This window comes from Rhineura floridana, chromosome 6 (genome assembly GCF_030035675.1).
Source record: "Rhineura floridana isolate rRhiFlo1 chromosome 6, rRhiFlo1.hap2, whole genome shotgun sequence".
Taxonomy (NCBI): domain Eukaryota; kingdom Metazoa; phylum Chordata; class Lepidosauria; order Squamata; family Rhineuridae; genus Rhineura; species Rhineura floridana.
The window spans coordinates 70,800,880-70,820,407 of record NC_084485.1 but is presented as its reverse complement, the minus strand read 5'-3'; the positions used below and the strand labels follow the sequence as shown (position 1 = coordinate 70,820,407).

At 43.2% G+C, this 19,528-nt stretch overlaps 1 protein-coding gene across 8 annotated transcripts in view; it reads right to left on the bottom strand.

Annotated features, from left to right (window-relative positions):
* The window catches only part of TFEB (transcription factor EB), a 101,404-nt gene that overhangs the window by 15,288 nt on the left and 66,588 nt on the right, over nucleotides 1–19,528 (bottom strand). For all 8 annotated transcript variants that reach the window (XM_061632285.1, XM_061632290.1, XM_061632291.1 and 5 more), the window contains one exon: nucleotides 1,156–1,401. In XM_061632285.1, coding sequence (XP_061488269.1) covers nucleotides 1,156–1,353 — 198 coding nt within the window. In that variant the 5' untranslated portion in view covers nucleotides 1,354–1,401. The remainder of the gene's footprint in view (nucleotides 1–1,155; nucleotides 1,402–19,528) is intronic.

Below are 19,528 nucleotides of genomic sequence, written 5' to 3'. Positions count from 1 at the left end.
AGTATTAGTATTAAAATGTATAACCCGCTGTTCCTCCCAGAAGGAGTCCAGGGTGGCAAAATAAAACACTAAAAACATCTTTAAAAACATCTTTAAAATAAAACATATTTGAAAATAAATGTTCAAACCATCTAAAAAAAACCATCTAAAAACAATACCAATACAAATGCAGACTAGAGTATAAAGTCTCTACTTAAAAGGCTTGTTGAGAGAGGAAGGTCTTCAGTAGGCACCGAAAAGATAACAAGGATGGTACCTGTCTTGTATTTAAGGGGAGTGAGTTCCAAAGGGTAGTGCTACAACACTAAAGCTCTGCTTCCAAGTTGTGCAGAATGGACCTCCAGATGAGATGGCATCTGCAGGAGGCCCTCACCTGCAAAGCTCAGTAATCAATTGGGTATATAAGGAATAAGAAGACCTTTCAGATAGGGCTTTATATACCAAAACCAGCACAATGAACTTAGCCCAGTAGCTAATGGGTAGTCAGTGCAAGTCTTTCAGCAGCGGAGAACCATGTTGGTGATATCCTGTCCCAGTAAGCAATCGTGCCCATTCACCAGTTTGGAGAAATCCTTTTGGAATTCTTCACAATCTCTTTTTCTTTTAAGCACCCTGAACAATTTGGTATCATCAGCAAACTTAGCTATCTCATTACTCATGCCTAACTCCAGATAATTAATTAACAAGTTCAAACACACAGGTCCCAACATTGCTCTTTGGGGGACTCCATTCATTGGGAGAGATGTATTTCCACAAGCTGTGGCACAGCCAATAGGGCCTCATCCTCAGATCTCAGTAGACAGGCTAGTCTATATGGGCACAGGCATCCAAGTCCAAAGTTGTTCAAGGATTTATCAGTCAACATTAAACATAGCCCAATAGCAGTGTTATTTTTTCAACAGAAGCATTACATGATTATGGTACATTGCTCACATTAGCAACCTAACAACTGCTTGCTGCACAAGCTGCAACTTCTGGACCAACCTTAAGGGCAGCCCCACATAGAACACATTACAATAGTCCAGTGCTGCTGTTACCTATGCATGGAACACTGTGGCCAAGCTATCCCCATCTGTTATTTGTTGATTTGCAAACACAATATATCAATTTATGCAATTTTGCATAGCATAAACACTTTATTTAATCAAACTGTACCTTTAAGACTTCTCCTGGCACAGGTGGTGGTGACTGGAAATGAACTGGTGTGTTAATGGCAGGGGTTGGAGCCATTGGCATTTGCTGCTGTTGCTGCATGTAATGCATCATTGCCTGTTGCTGCATGCGCTCCCGTTGTTCCTCTTGCTGGACTTGCTCTCGCATGAGCTGCATCCTCAAGCCAATTCGTGATGCCATGGTGTATATTTTGGATCTGTTGATGTTTCCCAAGGAACACTTAAAATCCTGAGGAAGAAAGTAGAAGGATTTAGGTGCAAACATTCAGCATTACAGTAAGGTTAGAAATGTGGTCTTTACCCTTATAGTGGAAATATTGCCATGGGTTGCAAAATATGCACCTGAACTTTATCAAAATTGAAAATTGCTTAGCATAAGTGATTATAATTGGTACAGCAGCAAACCTCTCAACTTTTGATAGACTGACCTCAGAGTAGACGCTCTATGATCCCACTGTTGCTTCATATATCTTTTCTACCATCCTTTGCAATTTATGTGAAACTGTCCAGAACAAAATTAATTTTTTTATTGACGTTTTCCAAATATCAAGTTTACTGGCAATTAAGCTACGCAAGATAAACTTTGCAAGAGCTGAACTACTATGCCAGTTTGGAGATTCTTGTAAGAGCTCAGATCATTGCATGATATTTTGCTAGATTCTAGCTACAAGCCAGCTATAATTAGAAACTACAAAACAGAGCAGAACAATAAAAAATTATGACAACATAAAATGCTTTTTATTATACACATTTGAATGAGTGCTACTATTCAATAGCTTTTCTAATTTTAAGAGTTTCAGTCTGAGTTAGGAGGTGATGTTCATGGCAAAGACATGTGGCCCTTGGCTACTTTCATGTGACTCTTAGTCTAATTTTACATGGGTCAGGGAAGCTCAAAGGGAGAGAAGGAGAGCAGGAGGAGAAAAACAAGGGGCCCCCACCAAAATGTGTTGAGCCTCGGCTCTCCCTGAAGGAGCAGGGAGGGGAGAGGCATGAGTTTCAGGCGCCTCAGCTGCTAAAAGGCGCGGAAGACCCAGGAGTTGTTGAGTCTGCTCGGGACCTTGGGGGGAGCAGTGAACTTGAACTCCAGCCAATTCCCACGGGTGGCGCGAGCTCCGTAGAGGAGAGTGCGCCACCCCCAGTTGTTCCAGAGGGCCCGTCAGGGGACACCCCAGATGTTGTACCAACTCCTCCCTTGCCAAGCAGTTCCCAGGACGCTTCCAGCGCGATGCCACCTCTTGACCTTGAGCCTGCAGCCCAAGAGCAGGTGTCTTTCAACGAGCCGTTGGAAACACGCCCCCCCTCGCCTTGCTCCCACCGCCGTCAGAAACGGACAGGGCAGAGACAGGACTTACGAAGGAGTCAGAGATTATGATTGAAAATGTTCCCTACATAAGCTGGCCTCTCAAAGAGGGGAGTCGCTGAGTCAACTTCCTTCACACACCGCAGAGCATGTCTAGAGTGTAGTTAGGGGTTTCTAGTGAGTAAGGCAGGTTTCTATATGAAGCGCAATGTCCTAGATGTATCCATTACTCTAATAAAGCAAGATTTAATTGCACCTGCGTCTCCGTTTCGTGGTTCCAGCTCTGGACGGGACAAAATGGGGAGCAACGGAAGGATGGGAGAGAAGCCCTCTGAAAGCAATCAGTTCAGACATCTGGGAAGGGGGTGGCGGGGTACGAGGATACCAATGGGAGTTTTTTAAAAAATGTTTATTTTTACTATTTTTATTTGTTATGACGGGAGTTCAACAAGGGAGAGAAGAGTTAAACCTTAACTTCCCCCTGGAAGTTGGATCGGGGAAGGGGGCACACTTAGTTTTAATTTTTTAAATAAAACCACTGATGGCCCATCCAACAACACATTTACAGTCATATGTATTTATGTTCCAAATCAGACATAAATACAACAGTTTCTACAATGCATCTGTTTTACCAGATGAAATGTAATCACAGCACTATATATAAAAAGGAGCAGACTACCATGTTTCTTTGGCTGTACAGATCTATTCCCCACCCTGGAAAAAAAAACACCAAACAATTCTTCAAAAATTGAATTTGCCGCCCTGAGTTCCTTCTGGGAGAAAGGGCAGGAGAAAAATAAATAAATAAATAAAAACTGTATTATAATACAAATGGGGCCACAAAACCTGGATGCTCCCAAAGTCACTAATGATGCAATCCTATATATGTCTACTCACAGAATTAAGTCCAGTAGGGTTCAATGGGACTTTCTTCCAGTAAAGGGGACAATAACAGCCACACAATTGCTTGTCAAAGATGCTAGTTAAACAGCCTAATCCAGAAATCATGCACTCTCCTGAAGTCAGAAACAGACATTCCAGACTGCTTTTCAAAGTCTGGACTCGGTTCTTTGATGGGAAGGTCAATGTTTTAAGCTTTTATTATTATTATTATTATTATTATTATTATTATTGCCACCACCATGCTAAAAACAAACTTATATTGTGATTTAAAAAAAGAATAAAAGGCAGCACCCCACCTCAACTCTCATTATAGCAGAGAACATAAAACAGTCTTCATTTAAAATGGTACTAAAAAGCCTGGGTGAGCTATATTTATTTATTTATATTATTTATTTATTAAATTTCTATACCGCCCCATAGCCGAAGCTCTCTGGGCGGTTCACAACAAGCAAGACATCAAAATACAATCAAAACCACTTATAGAACAATTTAAACACACTAAAATACAAATATACTAGCATACTAAAATGCTAAAAATAAATTGAGATGTTAAAATATTGTTAAAAATTAGAATTAAAATTATTAAAATGCCTGGGAGAAAAGGAATGTTTTTACCTGGCGTCGAAAAGATAATAATGTTGGCGCCAGGCGTACCTCCATAGGGAGATCGTTCCATAATTCGGGGGCCACCACTGAGAAAGCCCTTTTTCTTGTTACCATCCTCCGGGCTTCCCTCTGAGTAGGCACCCGGAGGAGGGCCTTCGATGTTGAGCGAAGTGTACGGGTAGGTTCGTATCGGGAGAGATGTTCCATCAGGTATATTTGTCTCACATTAACTCTTGTTCTCTTAAAAAAAACCCTGCTAACAAACTTGTGTCCCCAGTGTTGCCCTCCTCATTCACTCACTTCACTTAAAAAGAAAACAAAAAAGTTTGATGTCAATGTGAGTTAATGATCCTCTTTTCCTCCACATTAATCTTTGCCTGTAATGACCCAGGGAATAGACCCACTGCCCTCATTCTGATTCCTTGTAATCTCCAGTCAGGTGACAAGAAGTGTGTATTAAACTTTGCTGAATGAAGGCAGAGGTGATCTCAAGTTGCTAGCATGATTCACAGGTGGAATTCAAGAGAGATATGGGCCTTGTTTCCATGAGGATAGATGGTCCAGAGATTACCTCTGCTAGAGTACTACAGACTTGTTTCCCATGTTAAGGATAATAGCCCCAGCCTATGCCACAATTGTGAAAAGATGGTCAGACTGCAAAGGAAGAAAAACATTATACTGTAGATAAAATCATAGAGATTGGGCCCAACTAATTTGCTGGAATATTTTGCCAGAGAATAAAGGGACTAAATGCTTTCTGATCAGCTAAAAATGTGCCCTGGATTAAATTGGGGAGCAGCAGGGCTTTTAAAAATTATTTAATACAAGCATGTAGAAGAGGGCATGTTCTCTTCTACTTGTTCTCTGCCACCACAGAAGGCAGCACTAGATTTTATGGGCTTAAGTTACAGGAGGGAAGATTTCAGTTGAGCTTTAGGAGAAACTTCTTGACAGTAAAGGAAGATTGACAATGAAACTGATTACCTGAAGGGTGGTGGCCTCCCCCCCAAAACAATTCATCAATCTCGTACCCTAAAAACTTGCATCTTCTTTTAGGGTCTCCTATTTTGGCTCCCATCCATATGCATAAGCCCTCTGAAAGCAATCAGTTCAGACATCTGGGAAGGGGTGGCGGGGTACGAGGATACCAATGGATACCAATACCATTTCAGGATCAAAACAGTTTGATCAAACTATTTTAGCCCAGGCCTAGTGTTATTATGTCCACAGTATAGGTAGAAAGCAGAAACTGGAAATCAGTGGCTTGGCCAAGGTCCACCCAGCAATTACACGATTGACGTGATATTTGAATCAAGATTTTCCTGGCTCATACTTTTAACCACAACACACTTGATGCTGCACTAGATAAAGGTATCTTTGGGCTTACTTCCAGCGTACGCTTGCGCTCATTTCTAAGCATGCAGAATAAACAGCTGGTTTTTCAGCCATGCGGGGGCTTCCGACAGTTTAAAACAACAGCAACATGTATTCATTGAGGTTGAGCCCATCCTGTGCCTTATGCTTAAGGAGAGTAGCAACAATTTCTAATGCACAAATTCTTATGGTAAATATGCTTTCAGAGTGATTTTGCATGGCCTGCTCAGCACTTCAGAAAAAGAATCCAGCTGCTTATTCAGATTCCTAAAATATGCACGCAGGAGTCTACACCCTGCTGGTTAAGCTTTTGTCCTAAAAGCGCCTCAGCTTTTTTATGAGCTGCCTTCTTCAGTCATGGAGTGTGAAGAGCTTACAGACACTATCTGGGCACAGATAAAGTGATCGTATTCCTTCTTGCTGTCATAACACAGGCAGTACATAACAACTGGCACACAGAAAGGATGATTAACTTATTCATAGACTAGACACACCAGCCTCAAACAAACTGCCACAAGAACATTCCTTATAGCACAGGAGTATATGCTCCAACTTATGTGAAATGTCTCCTGAAATCATTATTCGGGATTTATTTATGGCACCTTTCTGGCTTTTTCACTCTTCCCTCTGAATACCGCTTACCATGAAAACCCTATTCATAGGGTTGCCATAAGTCGGGATCGACTTGAAGGCAGTCCATTTCCATTTTCTATATACCATCCAATATCTCTCAAAATATGAACCAACCATCATCTGAAAGAAAACATCTCAAAAGCATATCTCAAGTTCAGCATACACTTATTCACTTAGGTTGAACCCATCCTATGGCCTAGGCAACAACAGTTTGCAATATGAATATGCTTTCATCTCAAGCTTAAAATCAACAGACAATACATTCAATTTTAAGATGTGTTGTGACCAAACTAAATGGAGTTTGTGATTTAAAAAACATTACAGAATCCAACCAAGTTCAGCCACTAATCATTTTCTATGATGCCACATTTATGAAGAAAATATGATGACACATTATGCATATTTTTGTCTATAAAAACAAAGTGTTGCTTCTCCTTGTTCCCTATCAGCACAGTTCTCCCTTGTGAGTTCTAAATGCACATGACCTGAGGTCAAAGCGATATAGTCCCATGCCACACTCCCTATCATAACCCTGCCTCAGTTATGGACTGTCTCCCTGTGGGGGGGTTGGTGTGCTATGACTGGGTGCTGAGATTACTGTATCCTATGCTCTGTCTTGGTGAAGTCAGCTGAGAGATCACTGATGGGGGGGAGAGATACATTTTTTAAAAATCCCCTTCCACTGAAGTCAGTGGGAGGGAAAATTTGTTCTGACAGGGCCAGGGCTGGTATAAAAGTATGTAACCAATGGGGATTCAATCCCCTTGGATTGAAAGGTATAGGATATGGTGCAAGTATGCTGCTCCCCAATGCCACCCTCTCCCACTTTAGCCATTCTACCTATTATTTATTATTATAATAACTATAATTATTTCAACAACGGATATACCAGCACTACATTGAAAACAACCCTAAGGCGTTAAGTTACTGGTTCTGTCAGCCCAAGGATTTATATTTGTGCAACAGAACGTTCTCTCCCTCCCCTCCCGCCCCCCTCTAAATTTGTTCTGGGTTTTCCCCCAACCGTCCAGAGCAGATTTGGGGACAATGTGTGGTGTGCGGGGGGGGGGAGAGGGGGAAAGTCCTGTTGCACTAGCACAGTTGTTTAGCTGAATACCATCCTTAGTTTCTACGCAGTAGACAAAAAAGTTAGGGGAGAAATACAGTGGGGGAGGAAATCAGATAAAATTAACCATAAAATTACAAAAGCTTACTTAAAATGCCTGCTGAAATGTTTAAAAAAGTCTTCATCAGATGCCTGAAGTTCAACAGGGAAGAAGCTTGTCTGACCTCAGCCAGGAGGGAGTTCTTTTTGCTCCACCAGTGGAGCATTCTGCTACCACATGTTTCATACCAGTGGCTGAATCTTATGCTCCTCAGACAGTGTAACCTAAGTATACTATTACTCTGTTAGTTAATCAATTAGCTCTGCATACATTTGAATATGACTAAAATAGGGCTGTACCCTTTATTCACTTAATCAGTTATATGAAAAATCTTTTAATTAACTAAGAAGTTTGCCGCTGATTAATTGGGCAGCATTTTTTTAAAAAAAATACAGGTTGCTACAAAAAGGGCAGATGGCAAGTACCTCACAAACAGGAGCAAAACTCTTCTAACATGATGCCTGATGTTGGGTATGACACACGTAGGCATAATCTAAAAACAAAGAGAAGTGTGCTTCTCGTTTCACAACCATTGCTTGTATCCATATGCAAATCTAATGAATACATTATTTTAAATCAACTAAAAGTCATATGACTTGCTGACTAATATTTCTTTAACCAGGTGACATCTCTAGAAGAAAACTCTCATTCTGAAGACATGGGGCATTCTTTGCTTTTATGATTAAGTATGCACATCAAAGTGGAAATCCCTTTTGTGTGAGAAGTGAGTGAAGGAGGAATTCCTATTCTCAGTCACCAATGGCCATTGTATGTGCTTGTATTAAAAATAAATATCCCTTTTTAAAAATTTGCTGTCTAGTTAATTGGGGGAAGCTTCTTAAATGGATCAAAGTTTTAAAAATGGGTCAGTTTAACCGATCACTAAATGTTGGAGCCCTGAGTTTTCCTTTACATTTCAAACTACATAGCAATGTGCAGCCTTCTAATTTGTTTTTGTGGGGTTTTTTGCAAATGTACTTATATGTATTTTTAAAGAGGGAATATTTCTTTCAAAAAGTTCTACCCCACTTTTCTTTATGAAGTAATCTCAGCACCTTTCAAAATAAAAAACATGTGCCCATCATATTTTATGTGCAGCATATGTAGTGGTAGTTAGAACTTCTCCAGACTGGTATTTTATTACAGGTGTATTCTGTAACATGTTCTTGACACAATAATAGTCCATTAGTGGTGAATTTATCCTGCTTTATTAGTCATTCTGCAATGGTCCTGCAATGCTACCACATTATTGCTGTCCGCAGCGGCTATAATGCAACAAAAATGGGACAAAAGTAAACCAGAACATTTGTGGTATAAAAAGTTATGGGATATCGGCAGGTAGTTATGGGATATGCACTGACTAGAAATGAAACAGTTAGACCACCCCAAAACTTTTGCAGACACAAACAGTATTGAACGCAGGATCACGTGTGACCGCCCTGATAGCATCATCAGGACTAATCATGATGAATGCACAATAAAAAGGACATACATATCCAAGTACACTAAAATCTTGCAAATACTGGTAGGTGAACTCCATTAGTCTCTGGTGGACTTACGATCTTTTAGTTTGTCTGTTAGTCTAACATTGCACACTTCATAAGCTCCATTTAGGAAATTCCTACTTTTCTGACTTGTTCAAAAGAGAGAGAGAGTAAGAGAGTGAGAGAGTGAGAGAGAGAGAGATTCCCATGCTCTGCTTGTGCTACTTCAATCTATGTTTTCTCTCAGCATCTCTACCATTTAGGAACTCACATCATTTCCATACGGAAGAGCTTGAAAGCAAGAGGAAGGAAGCATAATGTGATAGTGAAAGATACAGATGGGCTCTGTCTTCCTTTATGAAGGGAATGGCAACCTGCCAGGTGTGAAAACACCACTAAAGCAGAAAGAGAACTGGACTCTACCAGAACATTGTCTCAGCTGCCTTCAAAACAGCAATGCTCAGGAAAGCCTCAAGATTGATGCATTAGTCCGGTGAGACATGTGCCAGTCCAATTTCCCTCAATTTTCAGAAGAGCTAATGAAGTGCAGACAGAACATAAATGCCTCAAGAGCAGGCCAAGAAGAAAAGCCACCTAAGGATGGAAAGATCTATTAATTTTGGTTTTCTGTTTCTCATTTTCCCAAACTTAATTAATAAAAACCCGCATGAAAATTCACCAACATTTTAGCGCTAATTTCTCCTAATGTATACATTTTTGAATGCAATTTTGTCTAATGTACACATTTTTGCAAGCAATTTCCCCTAATAGAATGTATTTTGTATGTTATTTTCATAAATATATTCATTTTTATGCACACTGTTTTTGTAAACACTGGCTGGAGAACTAAATCACAAAATTCAGATACGTGTAAATTTCGAAGGATGGCTGTGTTAGGTTCTCATATTGTTTTGGAAACTGCAAACAGATTTGCTTTTAAATGCACACTGAATTTAATTTCTCCTCCATCCCTACTGGCGTCGCTTCTTCTTTCATGGCTCTTAGTCCCCACCATCCTGCCCTAGTTGGCCCCTAGAACACATCACCCCACTCCACTCATCATTCCTTGCCTGTTAACAATCCATGTCATTGCCCAAATACTCCATTTTTTTGCAGAAGTCCATTGGTGATAATCATAATCAATAATGAAGCTATAATCAGATAAAGGTGTTCAGTCTTCATGACATTTCTGAACAGGGCCACCAACAGGTAGAAAGAGTCTGATTTTGGGGGGGGCAGGGCCACCAAGGGACTCAGACTCTTAGCTTTTTTTTTTAATTAAGTTTCTGACTAGTCTAGAACAAAACTTAAGCCACCAACATGTGAGCCGCCTCCCCACAATGTCTCTAAAATGAGCTTGCCTGCTGCTCCAAGTCCCTACCTCTTTAGGTTTTTAGCTAATGAGTGAAGTCAGAGCTGTAACTGAACCAACCAGGAATTAAAGGCTGCTGTTTTCTTTTTTCTGGCTAGCGTCTATCTCCTTGAAACCTCTGTTTGAAATCAAGTATTCCTTATGAGTTCTTTTCTGCAGATTCTACTACACAGGTGGGTGTTAAAGAACCCCCCACCTCCACAAAAAATTGTCAATGCAAAACCGAACACTTCGCAAAGAGGCTTAGGACCTAAATTCCAGGCACTTGTTAAGAATTTGCGGTATAATTAACTTAAGAGTATAATAGCATACATGCCTACTCAGAAGTAAGTATCTTTGTCTTTAATGGAGCGTAAAGGGTACAGGATGGCAGCCTAGGCTTTCTTGTGAGGAAGGGGCAGAGAAGTGAGAAGGCCACTTGTGCACACCAACCTTATCCATCTAAACACACAATTATCATGCCAGATGGTTTGGAGCCCAGAGGCATACCAACTTGGGTGAGGAACAAGACATATTCCTTTATGAAGATATCTCACTATGGCCAAAGGAAGCAAAATTTTATAGTATAATGCAAGCATTAAATCCCCTTCTGCAGCCATTTTATACCTCCTATATCTTCACAACAGCCATGTGTGGTGGGTTTGGCTGAGAGTAGATGACTCGCCCAAGACAGGAAGTGGGCAAAATAATTATGAGTTAAGTGAGATGAAAATGTGAAACTGTACATGTTCAGAGTACTTTTTTCAAGGCTGGCAAACTGGCTTTTGTTTGTTGTAAAAACTTAGGAGTGTATTGTAGCAATCAAAGCATGGAGGATAGGGGAAAGCCAGCTTTTCAAGCTTTGTGTGTGCTTTTATTTGTAGTGTCTCATCACCTGTATATTCACTAATAGGCAAAAAACCCCATGCGATTTAAGAACGTACCTATAGCCCACAGATATTTCTATCAAACTTTAAAAGCAGGGAAATTGGACAGCTACAGTGAATACACCAGGGGAGCAGGAGACCTGACCTCCTCTCTGAGATATTGTACTGCCCTACAAATTGGTCAAAATGCAAACACCGTTTGGGTTGGTCTTACACAGTCCAATCCACTTCCTGTGTGGCTTGGAAGAATTTGGTAACATGTGCCTCTGAGCATATGGTGAGTGGTGGCAACCTGCCATCTCCAAAGATGGAGAATTACATTTTTGTATGTTTCTTGGTGTTCTTCTTACTTTGCTTCTTTCCTGTGTTACTACTGTTTCTACAGAGAATCTAACCTAGAAAATTATATTTCTCTCATTATTCATCCTAGAAATCTGTGTCAAATTTATTTTTATTTTAAAGTCAATTTCATATGATGATGAAGACAGCCTTTCGTCTGGAGGTTATATTCTATTTCTAGTTTGAGTGCATTAACATTTGAATCTGAAACTGCAGTTTGATGTAAAATCAGACTGATTAAGATATGTTGCTACTTAAGCAATGACTCTTGTTCAGAGCGTGGAAGTAATTAGTTACAAAAAACAAATTACTTGTAATTTATTACTTTTTTGAGGAACGAGTGGGTAATTCCTTTATATTTTGATTGTAATAGAACGAGGAGTAATATTATTACTTTTGTGGAGTAACTGTAACGTTTCCAGCATTACATTTGGGCATTACTTAGGGGAGGGGGAGCAGGGGAAGTCTTCTGCTCCTCTGATTTGTGGATGAAAAACATGTGCCTCAAACTGGGCTTCTGTGCAGCAGTGCTCTTCCTTTGTGCTCTGTGGGTGGGTAGGAGGCGACGAGGGAGGAGGTGGAGAGCGAGATGGAGGTGGAGTGGAGAAAACAATGGACAATGGTGGAGGAGAATGGAGTGGAGAAAGGAGCCAGAGGGCAAGAACACGGATGAAGGAGGAGAAGGAGCCAGCAGCAGAATGGAGATGAAGAACTGTGGAGGTGAAAGATGACATGTGTGTGAATACTGTGTTTGCACTTGGCACGCAAAGCGGCCTCCGCTACCTTCCCTAGCTACTTTACTGCATTTGCAGTGTTTTAACTTTTTTGCATCTCAGGGGAAAATGTTTGCTTGGGTAGGTGTCCCTGAGTTGCTGGCAGGGCAGGGTCCAGGAGGTAGCTGAGTGAAAGAGATTATGCTTGCTGGCTGAGAGTGTGTGTGTGTGTGGGTTGCACTTGGTTTGACATGCAAAGATCTGAGTAGTGGCCTCTGCCTCCCTCCCCACCTCCCTTACCAGCAAAGAGACCACCAGTGCTATAACTACCTCTCTGTGCGTGTGTGTTTATTTTTAATGTTGTTTTAGACAACTTAGTGTGCAGCAGTGAAGGGCAGCACTTTGTAGGCACTCTAGTTTTTTTTAAAATTACTTAAGTGTAATTGTAGTGATTACTTTTGAGTAACGGTAATCAATTCCTTTCAGAACATTTGTAATTGTAATGGTAATTTACAGTAGGGCCCCGCTTGTCGGTGCCCCACTTTTTGGCGTTCCGCTAATATGGTGGCACCAGCAGGGTGATCAGCTGTAGCATGGGGAGCTGCAGCCACCTCGCTCCAGCTGACAGCTATCAGCTGCAGTGTGCAAGCTCCCCGCGCTCCAGCTGATCATTTATTTATTTAATTTAATTTATATACCGCCCTAAGCCCGAAGGCTCTCTGGGCGGTGTACATAAAAAGTAAGAGCAAGCACAATATATAAATACAATAACTCAAGAAACAAAAACACACAAACAATACGAGAACCAAACAACATCCAAAATACAACATAGTGATAAAATACTGTAAAAATACACTTTAAAATGCCTGGGAGTATAAAAAGGTTTTCACCTGGCGCCGAAAAGATAGCAGCGTCGGCGCCAGGCGCACCTCATCGGGGAGACCATTCCACAGTTCGGGAGCCACAACCGAAAAGGCCCTATTTCTAGTCACCATCCTCCGAGCTTCTTGATGGGATGGTACTCGGAGGAGGGCCTTAGATGTTGAGCGCAGTGTACGGGTAGTTTCATATTGGGAGAGGCGCTCCACCAGGTATTGCGGTCCCATGCCGTGTAAGGCTTTATAGGTCAAAACCAGCACTTTGAATTTAGCCCGGAAACAAATAGGAAGCCAGTGCAGACGGGCCAAAACAGGTGTTATATGAGCGGACCTTCTGGTCCGCGTCAACAATCTGGCCGCTGCATTCTGGACTAACTGTAGTTTCCGAACTATCTTCAAGGGCAGCCCAACGTAGAGCGCATTGCAGTAGTCCAATCTAGAAGTTACCAGAGCATGAACGACTGAGGCGAGGTCGTCACTGTCCAGATAGGGACGTAGCTGGGCTACCAATCGGAGATGGTAGAAAGCATTCCATGCCACTGAGGCTACCTGAGCCTCAAGAGACAGGGAAGGGTCGAAAAGAACTCCCAAGCTACGAACCTGTTCTTTCAAGGGGAGTGTAACCCCATCCAGAACAGGGTGAACATCCACCATCTGGGCAGAGAAGGCACTCACTAACAGCGTCTCGCTCTTGTCTGGATTAAGGTTCAGTCTGTTAGCTCCCATCCAATCCATTATCGCGGCCAGGCAACAGTTTAGTACGTTAACAGCCTCACCTGAGGAAGATGCAAAGGAGAAATAGAGTTGCGTGTCATCAGCGTACTGGTGACAACGCACTCCAAAACTCCTGATGACCACACCCAGCGGCTTCATATAGATGTTGAAAAGCATGGGGGACAGTACCGATCCCTGCGGGACTCCACAATGGAGAGTCCAGGGTGTCGAGCAGTGTTCCCCAAGCACTACCTTCTGTTGACGACCCACCAAGTAGGAGCGGAGCCACTGCCAAGCAATACCCCCAACTCCCAACTCCGTGAGCCTTCCCAGAAGGATACCATGGTCGATGGTATCAAAAGCAGCTGAGAGATCAAGGAGAATCAACAGGGTCACACTCCCCCTGTCCCTCTCCCGACAAAGGTCATCATACAGGGCGACCAAGGCTGTTTCGGTACCAAACCCAGGCCTAAAACTGGATTGAAACGGATCAAGATAATCAGTGTCATCCAAGAGTCCCTGGAGCTGGCCGGCCACCACCCGTTCCAGAACCTTGCCCAGGAACGGAACATTCGCCACCGGTCTATAGTTGTTCAAGTTATCTGGGTCCAAGGAGGGTTTCTTCAGGAGCGGTCTCACTACTGCCGCTTTTAGGCAGTCATGGACCACTCCCTCTCGCAAAGAGGCATTGATTACCTCCTTGGCCCAGCAGGCGGTTCCGGTCCTGCCAGCTTTCACCAGCCAAGAGGGGCAAGGATCCAGCACAGACGTGGTCGCCCGCACCAGTCCAAGGGTCTTGTCAACATCCTCAAGCTGCACCAACTGAAACTCATCCAATAAATGAGGACAAGACCGTGGTCTGGATGCTTCATTGAATCCAACTGCTATAATATTGGAGTCTAAGTCCCGACGAATGCAAGCGATCTTAGTTTGGAAGTGTCCAGCGAACTCATCACAACGGGCTAGAGATGAATCTATAGTATCCCGAGGGCCAAGATGTAAAAGCCCTCGTACAGTTTTAAAAAGCTCCGCTGGGCGGGAGAGTGATGCCTTAATACTGACAGCAAAATAACTCTTTTTTGCTGCCCTCACCGCTGCTATATATCGCTTAGAGCAGGCACTTACCAAGGCATAATTGCATTCGTCAGGAGTCCGCCTCCATCTGCACTCAAGCCTCCTCCTCTCTTGCTTCATCGCTCTCAGCTCCGGGGTATACCATGGGGCTGTATGAGCTCTACATAGGAGGGGGCGCATGGGAGCGATAGTGTCAACCGCCCGGATCATCTCCGTATTCCACAGTTCAACCAGGGCTTCAACAGGAGCGCCAGTCTTCTCAGTCGGAAAATCCCCTAGAGCCCTTTGGAAACCCTCAGGATCCATTAGTCTCCGGGGGAGGACCAATTTAATAGGTCCCCCACCCTTGCAGAGGGAAAGGGTCGCCGTAAGCCTAAACCTCAGCAAGCGGTGATCTGTCCATGACAATGGGGTAGATGAAAAATCCCCAACCTCCAGATCACCATCTCCCTGCCCAGTGGCGAAGATCAAATCAAGGGTATGTCCCGACACATGCGTCGGGCCAGTAACAAACTGAGACAGCCCCATGGTTGTCATGGACGCCATGAAGTCCTGAGCCGCCCTAGATAAAGCAGTCTCGGCATGAACGTTGAAGTCCCCCAGTACCAACAGTCTAGGGGACTGCAACAATATCTCCGAGACTACCTCTGTCAGCTCAGTTAGGGAATTTGTTGAGCAGCAGGGCGGGCGGTACACCAACAAAATTCCCAACCTGTCTCTCTGGCCCAGCGCAAGGTGGAGACACTCCAAACCAGTCGTCACCTGTACAGGGTGCTTGGAGAGTGAGAAAGAACTCCTATAGACCACGGCAACCCCACCTCCCCGACCTTCGGCTCTACCATAATGCTGAACCATGTACCCAGGTGGGCAAAGCTGGGAAAGAGCAACTCCTCCCATATCACCCACCCAGGTCTCGGTTATACACGCCAGGTCAGCCGCCTCCTCCACAATTAAATTATAAACAAGGGAGATCTTATGTTGTACCGACCTGGCGTTTAACAACAGCATATGGAGATCCGAAGGCTGACTGATAGGACAACCAGCAGTCCTGGGGATGTGAGGAGAACCGGAACAGGTCACAGACACTACTTGTCTGGGACGAGTTCCCCTTACCTGGCATGTTCTCCTCACAACACCATACCTCCCATTACCCGTCACTACGCTAATTGGGGCCCCCGAAGGTCTCCCCGGTTGATGTATAATACACTCTCCCAGGCACATATTAAAACAGATAAAAGCACCAATACACACACACCTGATCACATTCATACCAAATAATAACAAATAATACCAAAAATTTATATCAAAATACACAAAAATTCACACACATACACACACTTAATCAATAATACAATACAATAAACATACACTCAATACACTCAAGCAATATTAAACTACAACACAATTCCAACTAAAGACTCACATATAGTAACAATTCAAACATTCACAAAACATAAACACATTCAAAGCTATTTATTACATCCAGGTGGCAGCAATGAGTTAAAATGTTGCAATCTCAGAGCCGCAACTATATTAACAACATGTGCTCCAGCTGACAGGGATCAGCTGAAGTGCGAGAGCTCCCCACACTCCAGTTGACTGCGCGCTCCACCTGGAGCGCGGGGAGTTTGCACGCTTCAGCTGATCCCTGTCAGCTGTAGCATGGCGGCTGGAGCTCCCCATGCTACAGCTGATCGCGCAATCAGCTGTAGGGCAAGGAGCTCGTGCACTACAGCTGAGCAGGGCCCCACTTTCTGGCGGTTTTCACTTTTCTGCAGGGGCCTGGAACTGAACCTGCCGCATGAGTGCGGCTCTACTGTATTCCTTTTTGAGGCCATGTAACAGTAATTGTAATTTATTCCTTTTAAAAAGTTATATTCCAAGCTCTGCTCTAGCTGTTGGAAAAAACAAATTTGGCCTGCCCAAGATCCATGTTTTCAGCCTGCTATGCTTAAACCACTCCACTTGATGAAAGGTGGGCATGGTCCATTAAAAACATATAGCACACACCTCGAATTTTGCTAGAATATATTTCACCTCCCACTGTTTTATCTTGTGCAAACTGAGACACTCCTCATGTCCACTGGAAACTATTCTTCAGAATAGTCAGTGCCATTATTCCACAATTGTTTTTGGAGCTTTTTGTGTGTGTTGCAAAGTGTTGCTGTACGTCACGTATTCACAGAAACAGAAGCAAAAGAAAACGGTTTACTATAGGAAAATTCACTAAAATTACAAAGTAAATAAAACATATTTAAAGTGACTATATGAATTATATCAACTGTTTTAATATTGTTGCTTTCTCCCTGCTAAAACAAGATCAGCACGGCACATGTCTTGTTTCTGTTATTTGGGCTGATTGCTGGTGTTGCCACCCCTCACCATATGCTCAGAGGCATGTTACCAAATTCTTCCAAGCTACTCAGGAAGTGGATTGGACTGTGAAAGACCAACCCAAATTGTGCTTGTATTTTTATAAATTTGTAGGGCAGTACAATATCTCAGAGAAGAGGGTCAGTTCTCCCGCTCCCTTGGTGCATTCACTATAGCTGCCCAATTTCCCTGCTTTTAAAAGTTTGATAGAAATATCTGTCAGCTATAGGTACGTTCTTAAGCTGCAAGGTTTTTTGCCTATTAGTGAATTTCTCTGCTTTTTAACCCGGGAGGTAAGAAATGAGATCCTGTGCAAGTTTGCTGAGAATGGATTGATCATTTGCATGCTTATTGAGTTCAGTGGGATTTACTCCCCTGCAATCATGCTTAGGATAGGTGAAGCTGACCACAGGGGGATGGGGAGGAGAGGAGGAGCAAGGGCAAGAGTAGGGGAAGAAGGGCATATGGGAGGAGGGGAATAGGAGCAGGCAGGAGAGGGAGGGGAGGAGGAGGGCAGGTTTGACCATTTGCATGTTTACTGAGTTCAATGGGATTTACTCTTGTGCAATCATGCTTAGGATAGGTAAAACTGATCTTGGGGGGAGGAGAAGAGGGAGGGAGGGCTGGCGTGGGCAGGAGAGGAGGAAGAAGGGAGGAGGAAGGGAGAGGAGAGGGAAGGGGGAAAGGCAGGTCTGATAATTTGCATGCTTATTGAATTCAATGGGATTTACTCCCATTCAGTCATGGTTAGGATAGATAAAACCGACCATGGAGGAGGAGGAGGGGAAGGGGAGAGGAGAGGGAAGGAGGAAGCAAGGGGAGCGGGATGAGGGGGAAGGAGGGATGATGGAAGGGGGAGCGAAGGGGCAAAAGGGAGGTGATGGGAGAGAAGGAGGGAAGGGTAGGTTTGATCATTTGCATGCTCACTGCATTCAATGGGATTTACTCCCATGCAATCATTCTTAAGAGAGGTAAAACGAACCAAGGGACAGGAGAAAGGGGGAAGAGGAAGGAGGAGTGGGGAAGGAGGGGATTGGAAGGGGATAGGGGAGGAAGGGCAAACAAAGGGGGGAATGGGCAAGAGGGAGGGGATAGGAGGGAGAAGGGGAGGGCAGGTTTGATCATTTGCATGCTTTTTGAGTTCAATGGGATTTATTTGTGTGTAATCATGCTTAAGATAGGTGAAACTAGCCTGGGGAGGGAGAGGGGAAGGAAGGGGAGGGGGAGGGGAAGAAAGGCGAGGGGAAGAGATTAAGTGGGTGGGCACTGGGCAGAGGGGAAGCCCCTTTCTTTTCCAAGAGGAAAACACTGTGAACAGTATCATTGTTTTTCAGCGTTTCCCCCAGCTTTTTATTCTACAGCAGGCACATGTTGTCTCCCACCCAAATTTAAACCAAAGCTGTCCCTGGCCACATCCACACCAGACCTTTATTTCATTTTAGACAGTCATGGCTTCTCCCAAAGAATCCTGGGAAGTGTAGTTAGTGAAGGGTGCTGAGAGTTCCTAGGAGATGCCCTGTTCCCCTCACAGAGCTTCAATCAGAGTGGCTGGCTGTTAAACCACTCTGGCCACTGGAGCTCTGTCAGTGGAATAGGAGTCTCCTCTAAGCACCCTTCACAAACTACACTTCTCAGTATTCTTTGGGGGAAGTCATGACTGTCTCAAAGCCAAGCCAAGCAGCTGTGAGTCTGGCTGTTAGAACACTGACAGTTGGTTCTTACTGAGCATGCCCAGTCTTATCATTGACTCCAATGGTAAATTTCTTAAATTAATTAAAAATTAGCCAGGTGTTTTTTTAACTTTTGAACTTCAGGAGATGAAGGTCAGAGTATGGGGCAAGATCAGTAACAGGATTACAGGTACTCTGTGAACATGGCTGATGTTTAATTAATTTCAACATATTATGAGAACTCTGACAGAAAAAAGTCCAACAGGGATCTGGTTTTTCTCTCTCTCTTTTTACACTTTGAACTCTCGATTCTCTCTGTTTTGTGTATCGCCATGAAAACTTACAGGGTTATTAAGCAAGTGTTTCTGAGTTCAGGACTATAAGTTTTGTAAGGTTTTGTTTTGAAGTGAGATTATGGGAATTATCAGAATGGCATGAGGGGTATTTTCAGTTTATCATTGCAGAATGCAAAAAATCCATGCTGGCTATAGTAAACAGCCACTCTTGTGGCTGTATAATCAAGTTGTCCAGATGTTTTATTCCTGTTGTTTTTATACCATGGAGCAATGGAAGGTTGGAGTAGAGTGAAATGTTCCCATGGGGGTGGGTGGGATATGGGGTTTCTTGGTGGTGGGTTAGTACTGCTGGTATAAACACTTACATGTTTGTTATTGTTGCTCAAAGAAGTTCAGAAAAAAGGAACCAAAATGATCAAGGGGAAGGAGGAACTCCCTTATGAGGAAAGATTACAGCATTTGGGGCTTTTTAGGTTAGAGAAAAGGTGAGTAAGAGGCAACATGATAGAAGTGTATAAAATTGTGCATGTCATGAAGACAGTGGGTAGAGAAAAGCTTATCTCTCTCTCTCTTGTAACGCAAGAACTTGCGG